This window comes from Nematolebias whitei, chromosome 9, assembly GCF_014905685.2.
Source record: "Nematolebias whitei isolate Nwh7 chromosome 9, NemWhi1, whole genome shotgun sequence".
In the NCBI taxonomy this organism is placed as follows: domain Eukaryota; kingdom Metazoa; phylum Chordata; class Actinopteri; order Cyprinodontiformes; family Rivulidae; genus Nematolebias; species Nematolebias whitei.
The window spans coordinates 47,302,359-47,317,463 of record NC_056506.1 but is presented as its reverse complement, the minus strand read 5'-3'; the positions used below and the strand labels follow the sequence as shown (position 1 = coordinate 47,317,463).

Below are 15,105 nucleotides of genomic sequence, written 5' to 3'. Positions count from 1 at the left end.
GGTTCTAAGTTTGGAAGATTAAAAATGTTGCGTCTCTCAAACAGGTGGCTGACCTTCTGGGCCCGGGTCGTCTGAACTATCGCAGCCGTCCTTCCATGGCTGCAGGGCAGCAGTTGTGGTGTCAGCAGTCCCGCTGGGGTCCAGGCTAAACATGTGGTTGGCCCATGCTTTCGCATTGGGGTTGAGGTCTGAAACCTTGGCGGATTCCTGTGAAAACACAGCGCAAGGTCCGGGTCAGAGATGCCAGAATTTTACTGATGCACATCACAACATCAGGAAGAATAAACAAGTGAAGGTTGTGAAAACCTTGACGGTATTTTTGCCTCAAAACCTTTAGTGAAAAGCTGTGACATTTTAAGACCGAGTGATTTTTCAGAAGGTTCTTCAACTTTCTGCTAGATAGCATTAATAGGAGAAAAATAAATTAAATAAAAAAACAACCACTTCACATAAATACTTAAAATGCTGTTTGTTTTTAAATCCACAATAAACTTGCCAATCCTTTAAACCTATTTCAGCCAGAAAAAAAAAAAAAAATATATATATCAAATTTGATATATATTTTATATATAAATTTGACTTTACCATTTTAACTCTTTCAGGGCTTTTAGTTGAAAAAATAAAGAAAGAAAATAAAAATAAAAACTCCACATTTACCGTAGATTTTTTTTTTTATATTATTGACAAAATATTTATTCTATGGCGATATTTGAAAATAATGAGGCATCCAAACGAAAACAGTTTTGTTGGACGAGATGAGGGGCAGAACTCCGGAGCAACGAGCAGCCGGGAGATACGCATCTCCTCCAGAACAAGTTGAAGTCCGTCTCTGTAAAATTTACAGAGGTGCTCAGTCATAAAAAGCAAAGCATGAATGAGCCAATATAAAAATCTAAAGTATAGAGAGAAAAAATAGAATTACTGTAATTAATGCATTATTTTATGATACAATAATTATGGGATCAAAACTTGCATCTAAAGAAGGAACCTATGGTTATTGTCCTCCTAAAGAACACTTGAGGTAGTAAAGTTACTGTGAGGTTACGAGAACATTTGAAAATATTCTGAAAATTTTTTGAAAATGTTAGGACTTTTAGGGCTTTGTCAGAAGAAAAAAAAAATCACGTTTATTTACAGTACTAAATAAAAATAAAAACAGACAAAAATAAATGAGTGGATGAATTTTCCCCATTACACTTTCTGAGGGTTAAAATTATTTAAATCCCACAAGTACAAAAAAAATCCATTCAAATTCAATTCAAATTAAAAAATACTTTATTAATCCCAGAGGGAAATTCTTTGTTGTTGTAACTCATTATCCTCATTTCATTAAGAGATGTTATAGATGCTGATGGCTGTAGACAGGAAGGATCTCTTGTAAAGGTCCATCCCACAGTGGATCCTAAGAAAGTGACTTCAGATGCCGTCCGATCCGTCCACCCAGACTCGGCTGACCTCTCAGTTCCCCTCGGGCTGTAGGACCACCCAAATGCTGGGCAGAACTCCTCCCAGAGCGATGGCCACTCCTCCCAGCAGTCTGCCGAGCTCCTTGTAGCTGCGGACAGCCAGCTGTAGGTGCCGAGGGACGATCCTGTCCTTCTGCTGTCATGAACCATGTTTCCTGCTAGTTCCAGGATCTCAGTGTTCAGGCACTCGAGTACAGCTGGCAGGTAGATGAGAATGCATCCACAGAACATCCTTTTCAACTCACTTGAGATTTGGGGCTGTAGTTGAGATATTATTTGAGCTTTTGAGATGTTAATCAGCTGCTGTTGGTTGTAGAAAACTGCCTTGTTGCCATGGTTACGCATCATAACAAATGTCCAAAACTAAAAAAGTTTCAGTAAAAATCCTTCCAGCTGCACAGCATCTGATACCAGAGGAAACAATCATCCAAAAAATGTGACTTACATCCAGAAAAAGAGGAATTAAAGTTTCCAAAAGCAAAATCTCAGAATGAAAGTAACAGAGCTGCTCCAACATGCAGCCACCTTGAGCGGCGCAATTCTAGAATTCAATGAAAAAATACATGATCATGTTTTAAATTTAAATTTTTTTAATTTAATTTTTCTTTCAGCTGCTCCCTTCGTCAGGGGTCGCCACAGCGAACTAAGTCACATGAAGACTTGGACAATTTTTTAATGCTGGATGCCCTTCCTGACTCAACCACAGATCACCGAGCTATCACAGCCTCTGTGTGGAGCAGAGCTGCCATCAGCGGTGCCCGGCGGTGCAGATGGTGGGGGTTAAGGGCCTTGCTCAAGGGCCCAAAGTGGGGCAAATGAGGGTGAAGACAGATGTGGGTGCTTCACCTATCTCACCCAATTTTTGATGTTGCTGGTACAGGGAGTTGAACCAGCGATCTTCTGATCACAGGCCCACCTTCTCTAACCTCTGTGGCACCACTCCCCATCATGTTTAAATTTTAATATACCTATACAAAAACATTTCCTACAAAATCACCATGGTTACTTGCACATTTGAAACTTGCCAACCTCAAGCCACTAGATGAAAAGCCAAAATAAAACACTAACACTTTTTTTATTATTCTGTGTATAAAAAAAAAAATCTGACACTATTGATTGGACCTTTAACACTAACAAGTCGAGCTCAAGTCTAAAAATTATTCTACATATTACAAGAGTGGCTGCTTATACACCTGTTTTTGTGTCTTACCAAAATATTTTGTGACGTCCCTGTGTGAACTACTCAACAACCTTTAATGAAACTTTCAAGAAATAATCATTGGGTGCACATCTATAACTGATTAACCTGTGGAGTCAATCCAGTTCACAGTGGCCACCAAAGTCAGACATTAGCAAACACAAAAATGGCAACAACTCGGTCAACTTTACAGGAATGAAGCCAAAATTTAATGTGGAAGTATCAGTGTCGTTCATAATAAATACTATTTTGCAATGTCATGTGAGATTGCACATAACTTTATTAAGGTTTGACCAAAACAGCAACATCATTTTCCAACACAAGACGACCTTAGTCTAAAACTTGGGCAAGAAAGGCGGAGGGTGATATGGATTCCTTCCAGAATTGCTAGACCGTTGTTTTCAACTAATTTTGTGGGGTTTATTTGTTTGTGTTTAATTCAATGTTTTACTTCTCTTCACAACATTTGTGCAACAAAAACAAATTAATCATGACAGGCTTTGAGCAGATATGTCATGAAGACAGGCAGTAAAATAATGTGACAAATTATGTATTTGCAGGATCAATCTGCCATGAATGTTTGGATGAGATGGAGAAAGAGAGAGCATTCTGGAGAAATCTAAGACTCCGATACAGGATTCAAACTCAGGATTCAAGAGCACAAGCCTTTAATCAGGTTCATGGCCAACAAAACCAAGACACTATGCTTATAAACTGATTAAAACACTAACAATAAAGTATTTTTTTAGGTTAAAGCAAAATTTAAGCTCTTTAAAGCAACATGATCTGGCAGGATTTCCTTCAAACGAGGGACAGGCTGGATGGAGATCAGGCCTATACAGGCCTGCTGAATACTCACAGAATCAAAACAGTAATTCAGCATGCACGTCTCACAGGTTAGCAGGCTGTAACCCAGAGCCGTGCTGAGAGCCAGCGTTTCATTGAACTCCTGTGGCACAGAGGGCCAGGCGTTTCCTGCCGCTGGTGGTACAAAGCTCCACTGCATCCAATCCATGACTAAAACACAAAAACAAAATATTCCCACAAGCAGGCAGAGGAAGACTTCTGATCATCGCTGCACGCCATTAGGTCCGAGCCAGGGTCCTGCACAACTACGTCTCTCTGAGTCATTCTCTGCAGATCACAGGCTCCACCAAGCTCCGTCTGATCTGAGCTGCTGCTGCTGCGTTGATTCAACAAATCTGATGACAGCACTGAGGCTCCGCTGCCCTGGTGAGCGAGGCTGACGTTGCACAAGCTGAGTGGCTGTCTTGCTCCTGTTCAGCATCCTTGTCTGCTTTTGTTTTGTCACTCTTGCACTGAGTCATTTTCCAGGAAAACATTAATGCTGCACACAAGTGTTGAGTTCAGACGCTCACCTCAACCGATCCATTTAAGTCGATCCAGCCCTTTCGAGGCTTTTGTTTATAACCGATTTGTCTGTGAACAAGCCGAGGGTGCTTAGAGTAAAATAAAAATGCTGGGAAACCAGTTTCTTATTAAGGAGGTAGCAAGTTGAAACAAGAAAAATGATTTGAGGAACGGTTAGAGAGAAACACTAGTCTGACTAGATACAAAATGAGATGCTGAACCAACAGATCACCAGGACGTGTTTGACCACACACACACACACACACACACACACACACAAGCCTATGCTAATAATTCAGCCTTGCTCCAATGCAGAACTGTCCGAGCTGGCTGCCATAGAAACTGCCGCTGACATCACCGGATGTTTATGGGCTTCGGTTGACCTTTACAACAAATTTTAATGTTTCTGATTCCACCGGGGGGGGGGGGGGGAGGTTACCTGCTGCCCTGATTGAGAGTGTATTTTGTGGAGGAACAGACAAAGTTATTCACCGAGAGCTGCGGGAGGAACGAGGATATGGTCAGTGTCAGCTGAGGACAGCTGATGTCGCTCTGGGTTTACTGCTCTGACTTCCTGATGGAGGCGAGCCTGTCAATACGGACATAAAGTAAGAAGAGTAACGGGAGCGAACACAAACCAGCTGAATCTGGACTCCTCTGTCCGTCTGCACACCTGAAGCCCAGCTTCCTGTGACAGAGTGGAGACTGGGCCAGATGAAAGCTGAGCGCTTAAGAGGCAAATGCACCAGAAATACAAGAAAACACTTTACACACACCATCAAACTAACAAACATGCTTCAACTGGAGTCATTCAACATTTTCAGACAATTACAGCATGTACAGCTGGTCTTTACTGAGAAAATACAGAAATGATGGAGATGGGAGGTACATCTATTTTTAGATGCATCGTTGACAAATTTTGACTTGACGATGAACTTGAAAAATCAAAAATCAATTTTGTTAACATTAATCTTTGCTGCAGTGTGGCTGCCATGAGGTGTCAGACAGCTGACAGCACACTAAGGTTTTAATGCTTAGCAAAGATTTGTGTTTTGACATTTAATTTAGGAAATTGTCTAAGTCTGAGAGAGTCTAATTGTCCAAGTTTCTTTCGGCTGATTCTTTCTTCAGTGGTTGCCACGGTGAGCGAACTTGCATAAAAGATTTGGCAATTTATTTATTTATTTATTTTATGTCAGATGCCCTTCCTGAAGCAACCTGGGCTCAAACCCAAACCTCAGGATTATAAGACCACAGCACTGACCACCAAGCTATCACAGCCTCCTTAAAACAAATGTCTAAATTTAAACGATAAATATGATCATCATCATCAACTTTATTTATAAAGCGCTTTAACACCAGCCACAGCTGAAACAAAGTGCAATAAAAAACATAAAAGAAAGCATAACAATAAAGTGACAAAGCTAAGCACAAAATAATGAATTAAAAACTCAAAACACAATAAAACGATGAGTTAAACAGATAAACTCAATAACATCAATAAAAATTAAGTAAAATCAAGGCTCAGTTGGGTTAAAGGTCAGTGAGTAAAAATAAGTTTTCAGGCGGTTTTAAACAAGGACAGTGAAGGGGCCTGTCGAACGTGCAACGGCAGAGCGTTCCATAACGTAGGGCACTGAGAGAGAAGGCCCCGTCTCCTCCAAGCTTCTGCTTACACTTGGGAATGACCAGAAGCAGCTGGTCGGCATAATATCATGAGATACAGGTCAATTTTTTTGTTCTCAGAAAAACAGACATTATATCCTAATGTAGACAACTACAGAACTGAAAACTACCCCCCCCCCCCCTTTATTTATTTGGTTTCTTCTTCTTTCGGCTGCTCCCTTCTTCAGGGGTTGCCACAGTGAACTAACTCACACAAACACTAGGTAATTATTTGGACGCCGGATGCCCTTCTTGGCACGACCACAGAGCTACCACAGCCCTTTGTGTGGGTGCCCGGGGAAGCAGATGGTGGGGGGTTAAGGGCCTTGCTCAAGGCCCAGAGTGGGGCAAATGAGGGTGGGAGCAGGTGTGGGTGCTTGACCTATCCCACCCACATTTTTTTTATGTTGTCTGTACCGGGAGTTGAACCGGCGATCTTCCGATCGCAGGCCCACCTTCTCCAACCTCTGCTCCACCACCCCATAATTACATAACTGAAGACTAAATAATAGAAAAGGGTCACTGTATGACACACTGTTTCTTAATATAAATTTCAATGGCTCTGAATTTGAAATAAAACTCAAATAATTTTCAGTTAAACAATATATAAAATTTAGGTACAAAAATTTAAAAAAGATCTCCCTTCACAGAGTGTTTGATAACTTATAGCATAATTTACTAAACAACAGTCAAACGTAACAATTAATTAGTGCACAATTTTTAAGCACACAAAATTAAAGTGTTCTGTTCAAAATACATTTTTCCTGCAAGTTCCAACTTTTTAAAGCATGCATGCTGTGACAATAAAGGTATTATTTTAGAAGTGGAGCGCGTGTTTGCATCAGTAGCACAAAGCTGCCAGCGGCTCTCATCATCAGCCAGAGGTGATTGCACAGCATATTTCTTGTTCAATGTTTTGAGTAACTCAGAGCCAAGGTCATCCAAGATCAGAAACTTTGTATTGTTTTTAACCACAAATAACCTGCTATCAGTTGTATGGAGAACTGGTTTTATCCTGTCCGCTCCTCCTTAAAAACAACTAAAAAGAAACACTTAAACACACCAGTGCAAATCCATCAGCGAGGGTCAGTTGTTGAACTTAGTTGCAGATTTAAACATTTTAGAATATCGCCCAGCCATAAAGAAAACATCTAGTTAAGGGGCAGCTGTGGCTGAGTGATTAGAGCAGTCTCCGCCAATGGGAGAGTTGGGGGTTCGATTCCACAAGCAGTCACATGTTGTAGTGTCCTTGAGCAAGACACTGAACTCCTCACTGCCTCCGACGTGTCCCATCGGTGTGATGAAGCACTGCAGATTCAGATTATCTTCGTAGACATGTAGCAGAGTGCTGTATTGCTGTAGAACGTGTGTGTGGAGGTACTAGTAAAGGAAAAGGTAAAGTGGAGGTAAACGAGCGCTTTGAGTATCTTAATTAGATAGAAAGGTGCTATATTAGTACAGTTCATTTACCATTTTAAGGTCCATGTGGAAAAAAAATGCTTGGACTTGTGTTCTGTTGCTAGCTTCTGGTAAAGCTCAATCTGAGCATTATTAGAACTAAAGGAGAGTTACGATAAAAGTTGGGTTGTGAGTTTAAAGAGTAGCCTTGAGATGATGAGACTTCTACCTAAAATGTTGTTGTCATTTCAAATTTGAGAGCAATAAAGCAAAAAAACAACTATTTTAGGCTTTTTTTTTCCTACAAGCTTTATTTTCCAGAAGCTCTTATAAAACAACAGTTAAAAAAACAAAAACAAAAAATCACATTTATTAAATATTTCCTCTCCAAACATGCTTCCTTTACATCTACAAGTCAAGCTTGTGCTTTTCCGTCCATTTTACTCAATTTTTATGTCAGACTGAATACGGAGTAAACATGTGCAAACTGAAGATGTCCAGAGCCATTTGACATGATGAATCAAGTTCTTCTAGTAAGCTACCTTATCGTTGGATCTCACTTTTCTCCCCTCACATTTTCAGCTAAAACAAACAAGAAGCAACAACAACAGGCCCCAGTACTGCAGGACAGACCTTACACGATGACTGACATTTGTTTCACAGCATCCAACTCCGTGTGAGATACCTCCACGTTCGCTACTGGTAAAGACACAAAAACAATATCTTGATTTGCTGATTAAGTTCAGCCTTCGTTTCTAACTAGCATTCAAGCCCAATTTGCTTTGAATGCTGACATCTATAAATAGGTCACTGTCAATTTCTGGAGAGTTTCTAACACATATGTGCAAAGCATATGGTGCTGTGTGTCGGCAAGTGTGTGAATAAGGAATGAGGTGGGAAAAACAAGGGTTTGGTTGCACCACATGGTCTGTGTGACCAGATTTTGAATCCTCAGAATGCAAAAATCAAAGTGTGTGTTGCGCAGCCTGAAACTGAGAGCAGTGGTTTTAAAAGGGGCACATGTTGCAAATAAAACCCAGAAGGGTTTCAAATGTTTTGCCTTAATACTCAACGGTTTATGTTTGACTAAGTTCTGTCACAGCCTAATTAAATATTTTAACACTGTCTAATTGTTTTGTAATTATTAAAATTATCAGGTGGTTGTGTTGTTCTGCAGTTATACAGAATTACTGCTAAAGCTGCAAGTTCATCTCTTTTCAAAATTAATTTAAAAAAAAATGGTTTCAATGCACTTTTAAACTTTTGGACAGGTTTCAGTTTGACTTTTATTCAGATTTGGTGTAACTTCTGACACTGTGCAAGACGACCACCAAGATAAATGTACATTTACAAAAAAATGAAAAGCAGGAGCTACAGTGTCTGTGCTTGGACAATAAATTACTTACTGATAACCTGGGAAAATGTAAGATACTCCTCGTTTTTTCCTTCGAATCTTGATTTTCTGAATTAGGTGAAAGACAAAGCGCTACATTCGTTCTCTAAATGCTTTTCCCACCACCACCAGTTTGTAATGAGACCTACAGCCTGAAGCATTGGACTCTATCAGGGGTTAGTTTTTGTCTTCCATTTCCGATGCCTATCTTTTTTCCAATCTTGAGCATGTGTGTGATGGTGGGAAAAAAAAACCTGCAGGTTCTGTTCCTTTACTATTTTGGAGCTCTCAGGTAAACAATCTTTGTCTTTGCCTGAAGGCCTTCCACTTACATTTCCTTAGCTCCAAATTCTTTCCAATTTGAAGTGCTGATTAAAACTCACAAGTGGACCGTGAGGACATAACTTTGTGCCAACATTTTCAGTTCAAATATTGTTCTAGTTGTTCTATGAATGAACCTTCAGCATCCATGCTTCATCCCACTCGAGAAATTATATGTAAATAAAGAAAATATCAGATTATCGAAATTTCCCAAAACATTTTTCTTAAAAACACTTCAATCATTAATGAACGAATGTCTTAAATGTACTGTACTCTAAAAAGGAAATATAACCGAGACTAAAACCATCTTTCTCCTCAAATTAAACTTCTGGAGCAAAATGCATCAAAAATATTGATTTCCAATCCATAAAGGAGACCCTGTGCTGCCATCTGGACACTACAGACTGGCACAGACGTTGTTCAGCTCCACTGCAGGAAAAATGAAAACTACTGCAACTCACCCTCAACCTAACCAGCCACTCGTTTTCTCAAATATCAACAAGCAGCCTAAAAATGTGTGTTCACTTGCCACAGGCATAATTCACCAGATTTTGGCTGTACGTTGGCGTGATATCCCGCCCTAGTGACCACATTTAGCCCCAGTGGTATTTCCAAAAGTCTACCATGTGTTGCCATCAATCAAACCTGCAGGGCCATGCAGCTCAGCAGAAACATAAATCACAATGGTTCTTCAACTGACTTGAGGAGACTTTTGGGACAGAAGGTGGAAGAATTATCCTCACAGGGAGGTCTAAAAGTTAAACAGTCACAATCATCTTAGCGTGAACATTTCCTCTCCTGTGCAGAATGCTTCTACCCTCGGGATGTTTTAGCTTCAGTTCCACTCCCTGAGTTCACAGACGTTTGGCACAATCACTGCATTTCTTATCTCAACACGCCATACTTTCTCCTTGGATGGGTTTTCTTTTCTACAACAGCTTCAAGTACACAGAAATTACATAATCCTAAATTATGGTGATGCTGCATGTGCAACATAGCAATCAAGGCTTATTCTGTATATTTTTGATTTTTTTTAAATGACCGTTACTTGAGCATGCTCATAAATAACATATAAAACAATTAAGTTATTTTTTAGATCTACAGTTTGTGTTTTAAACCACGTCTGATTTACTGTGCTTTGCCTTCAAGAAGCTACACTTTCTCATCATTCAAATGGTCTTGATGAGAAATTGTGTTCTTCGGGCTTTCTGTGGGTCTGATGAAGGAATGCTTCATGGGTCAGAGTTAAGTGGTTTGAACAACATGATTCTTGTGGAAATGGTCAGGTATTAGACGAGAATAATGCAATAAGCAGCCAATGTCTAAAGACAAAAAGCTTTAAAGGCCTTCAGACTTGAAAATTATGTTCAAAACTACCTATAAAAACAATCAAGTTCAGTCTGACAGCTACAAATAAATCTCGTGGTGGGCACGGTTCCGCTAACATGCTAATAGCGGAACTAATTTTCCATTTAGCAGATTAGCATTTTCTATAATTCTGAATACCTTTGGCAAAATTACCTTCCACTAAATTTAAATATGGTAAATTCAAGTGTGCTACTTTTTCTAAAGTCTTTTCTCCACAATAAAAGTGTTGAGGAGAACGGTGATTTACACAGAGCGATGCTATGCTACCATGCTATGCAGAGCAAACGCAGTGCTTTTCTCCAACATAACTACCGCAAACAGTCTCCGACTCATGGTGGCAGTTTACAGATTTTGACATGAACGCCAAACAAAACCAGAACAGGAAAACAACATAAAAACACATTCTCACACTCAGAAACATTGCACATGTAATTCCTAGCCAGCATGCTTTGCAACGCTCACACTGTCTCTGGGACGTGACTCTCTCACACATTTTACACATCTTTAATGCAGATTTATCACCGAGATAATATTGATGATGACGCACTGCAACTTTGTAGTTGGTTTATAAAAGTAGTTAACCACAAAGAGAATCGCCAAAGTGAATTAATTCATTATAGTAAATGACACAAGGGAGACGTCCGACAAACATTGAATGCATCACTCTGCTTCAGAACAGCAGAGTTCTGCTCCACCTCTTCGGTCCTGATGGACCAGATTAATTTCTGAAAGCTCACCTCTGAACGAGACATGGATGCTTTGCTTGTGGTCTATGAACCGTTTTGAGTCGTGTTCACTTACAATGTTGTCACGTTAGTCTTACAGTGTCAGCGACACCAGTGTATGAGAAAAGTTAGCACTTTGGCATTAGCTTCCGAAAATTTTGTTTTAATCTGCTTTAGCGGTTTAGAGTTAGCAAATTATTTTTTTTTTTTGTTAGCAAATTAGCGGTTAGTGAAGCTAACTTTTTGGTTAGCTGTACCCACCACTGAATAAAACTATAAAGAAATGAGGCATGTGTAAAAGACATTTAAACTGTTTTGTAGACACCTGTTTTGGTGAATGGGCCATGATAAGGAGCTAAAAGCCATTTCAGTCACAAATGTACAGGACAGTCATATTGATTACATTTGACAGAAACATTTTACTGTATTTAATCTTCTGTTTTTATTTGGTATAACTGTAAGCTAATGAGATAGTAATAAATAACGAATGGATGGTCAGACTTACGTTTGTATACGTATGAATAATATTAAGCAGAAAAGAATAATCTACAACTAAGAAACCCCAGCCAGCCCATTTGTACCCAAATTACACATTCGCCCAACATCTGGGGACAAAGTGAAGACATGACCAATGGCTGCAGCAACATCTGGTCAGGGTGATAAACGATCAGTGCTGAGGAAACATAGGTTCAGATTTAACCTTTGAAAGAATGGTTTCCTAAAGAACAAGCATAGGTTTCAAAGGTTGTGATGAAAAAAGGCCAACTTGGATTTACATAGAAACAAGGCGAATGTTTCTCAGCTTGCAGATTTAAAATTTACCTCTCAAACTCAGTCAAGCCAAAAAATGTAAAGCATATTCATCTTTCAAGACACAGACAGCTAGCAATTACCTTTAACCGTTAGCCTCGTCTTGTTCATCCATTCAACCTTTATTTAAACAGATAAATCACATTGAGCCTAAAAGACTCATTTACAAGTGAGACCTGTTTGGACAGACAGCATAGTGGTAAAATGGACACATGTAGGAAACTAAAGATGATGAGAAAAAGTTGAATGCCTGTTGAATTAAGTCATTCCAAACAAATCTCTGTTCTGCCAACTAAATAAAATGTGCTTTTCATTTGGAATTTAGAGTGAAAATATAATTTTTGTCATCTCAGAAAGGTTCATTTAAATTTTATTAATGTTTGCGCTTCCTTGAGTTTTAATAATGTCGTCCTTTAATAGTGTAGATTTTCATTTAAATTTAATTTAATTTCAGTCAAATTTTTAGCAAACGTGTAAAAATTTATATTTAAACTAAATTTTACTGCTTATGTCTGGTTTAATCTTGTTTTTGTTCTTTTATATCAGATACTTTTCGAGTAAATGGGAGCTGTAGTAATTTGGTCCTTCAATATTTTTCTATTTATTTTCAGTTTAGTTGAATTTCCAAACACTAATTTTAGCCACAATAAAATAATTTGGCCATCAATGAAAGTAAATTTGAATATTGTAATGGAAACGTCTTCATGATAATAACTTACTTAATGTTCTGAATAATTCTGGCCACAAATAAATACTTATCTTGTTAATTATTCCATTTTTTTTCTTTTCATCAGAGAATAAACAGATTTTTTGTTAAAAACTGCAACCCTAACTTCTCTAAAATCCAATTGGAATAATCTGTAAAAATGTCTCTGGGCTGACCAAGTGACAAACTGACAATAGTCTGAATCATTAAAACCTCTAAATTTACTAAATAACAAATGGAACGTCCTAATTGATGCTGGAAAAAAAATGAAACATTGAAGACTTGCATTTTAAATTTCATGAACATAAACTGAGTGTTTAAGTTGATTTGGGATGTTAAACCAAACAAACCAGAAGACAAAAATAACTGAATTTGTCCAGTTTTGTGCAGATTTCTATTTTCTACTGATGCCATTTCTCTTTATATCAACATTTAAAGAAAAACTTATTGGTCAGTTGGTCAATAATAATAACAGCTCAGCTTATTACATAACTCGTGGAATAAAACAATGCTAACTGCAATATAAGAACCAGAAATCAATGAAAAACAGATGAAAGTACAAAAAAATAAGATATCTGGAAACTACAAGTTTAAAATAAACTCTACAATGCACGTTCAGAACAAGTTGTTTTTTAGTTCTGACAGTTGCATGAAGCCGTGATGAACACAACACAACAACAAACTAACAAAAACCACACCTGTGATCAAAAGCAGGTCCTCAGACGAAGTAAATAAGAGAAATAAAATCAGGTCGTGGTTATTCAGTTCCCAAAGCTGCCTCTTGAATCACAACTGACAATCCAACATTTTTCAGTCAGGTCATCTTTCCTGTTCTTTCCAGGATTTTATACCTGGATTATTGAGCATGGACTTTGTTCTCACAACTGACAATGTTTCTTTTCTGCACAATCAGCACAGGAAATCATTTAAAATCAAACGCATCCGGCTGTGATACAATTATAAAAATAAAACAATAGCCAAAGAAATGCTCTGTTATTTCTACGGCTCATCTTTGTGTGGGCATTCAGGCGATGAAAGAACTGAAACTTTTGGGTGTGGATCTAGTTTTACATCCACATTCAAAGTTTATCAGATAGATGCAACTGTTCAATCTGAAGTGTCTCAATTTCTGCAGCACAATTTGTACCCAGTTTAGTTCGTTGCATACATTTGACCAGTGCAACAGCAGAACGGTAAATATACAGAGTTATATTACTTCTTAAATTAAAAAAAAGCCTAGGTGCCAAAACATTATTAACGCTTGCTAAAGGATTGATGGAATGAATAAACTTACTATACCATAAAGTAAGCCACTCTAAACCACTACTTATTTGATGTGAATTAAAGTTATGATCAATTTTGAACCGCCCTGATTTGTGAAAACTTGTAGAAGCCACACAGCAAAACAAAATATCGAACACATGATGCAGGAAACCAGCTGTTCAGTACATGACTGTGCAGAGAAAGAAACGTGAAAGTCTGTGTGCAGAACTCACCAAATGAGAGTTCTCCTTTGCCTCTTGAACTTGCTGCACCTGTGGTTCAGCTACAACTTTTGTGTCCTGGTCAGAAGTCATGAGCCGTCTGCTTCTTGGCTCCTCAGGGAGAAGTCTCTGTGTCACCAAGGAAGCTTCAGGGGGCAGATAGACACAAACAAGTTTGATTTAAGAATAGACGTTTACCAAATATATCAGTTGTTCCACATGTAAAACAAACACGACCGAATGACAGCAGCAGTTACTTTAGGAACTCACAAAGCAGAAAACTTCAGTCAAATGCTGACGTAAAAAAAATGAACATTTATCATACAAACTACGGTATTTCAAAGCAATTCAAAAAAATTGTGAGAATTAATGGACACTAGCATAACGTGATGCCATTTGTTGCAGTGACTGATTTGCTATTTTATTATTTCAAACCAAACGTATTTCTATTTTCATTAACAGAACAAGTGGCTTTGCAGTTAAAAATATTTATTACTTGGTATTAAAATTTAATTAACCTCTATAAATCAGCTCATTGGCTGCTTCAGCACTAACCATCAATCGCTGTGTCTTGGTTAATGTAGTATATTTTATTGTGCCATTTCTCTGCTTATTTAGATGTTTCTTTTACAGTCCTCTGTGCGTCAGCAGCACAATCCATTTGCTGATCACTCCCATCTAAACATCAGAGTTCAAGCACCTTTTCTCTGTCCTGCTGGAGTCGTTTCTACAGCAGCGATAATCCGCATCAACAATCGGTGCCTGTCTGTGACACGGACGCTGCTTGTGTTTGCATACAAAGCAGAAGAAGAATGGCGTGGCTGTAAAGCTGGTGACCTTTGAGCAACATGATGATGATACAGCCAGTGTGTCATTCCACAGACACGAATTAGGCGAAGCACAAGTTTCCTTCAGACAGCGAAGCAGCTGCTGAGTGCCAAAACTTTTCTGAGCAAAACAATTAAAACATTTTCCCACCTGAAATGTGGATTTTGTTAGTTTTAAATAGTGCTTAGGCTACAACAATAGGAAAATAAATTACATGTCCAAGCTTTCACTGGTACTGAATGCATATGTAAAAAAAAAAAAAAAAGCATAACTCATCCTTGCACAGCCAAATCCATTTTCTGTTTTTCTGGCAGGCATTTTAAAGATACACATTGATTCTGTCATTTCTGTGCATTGCAAAATCAGAGGTCT

The 15,105-nt window shown here is 38.5% G+C and overlaps 1 protein-coding gene across 2 annotated transcripts in view; it reads right to left on the bottom strand.

Annotated features, from left to right (window-relative positions):
• Nucleotides 1–15,105, bottom strand: part of larp4b (La ribonucleoprotein 4B) — a 39,287-nt gene that overhangs the window by 17,467 nt on the left and 6,715 nt on the right. For both annotated transcript variants that reach the window (XM_037682425.1, XM_037682426.1), the window contains exons 2-3: nucleotides 13,918–14,051; nucleotides 54–207 (exon numbers count right to left, since the gene is read on the bottom strand). In XM_037682425.1, coding sequence (XP_037538353.1) covers nucleotides 54–207; nucleotides 13,918–13,998 — 235 coding nt within the window. In that variant the 5' untranslated portion in view covers nucleotides 13,999–14,051. The remainder of the gene's footprint in view (nucleotides 1–53; nucleotides 208–13,917; nucleotides 14,052–15,105) is intronic.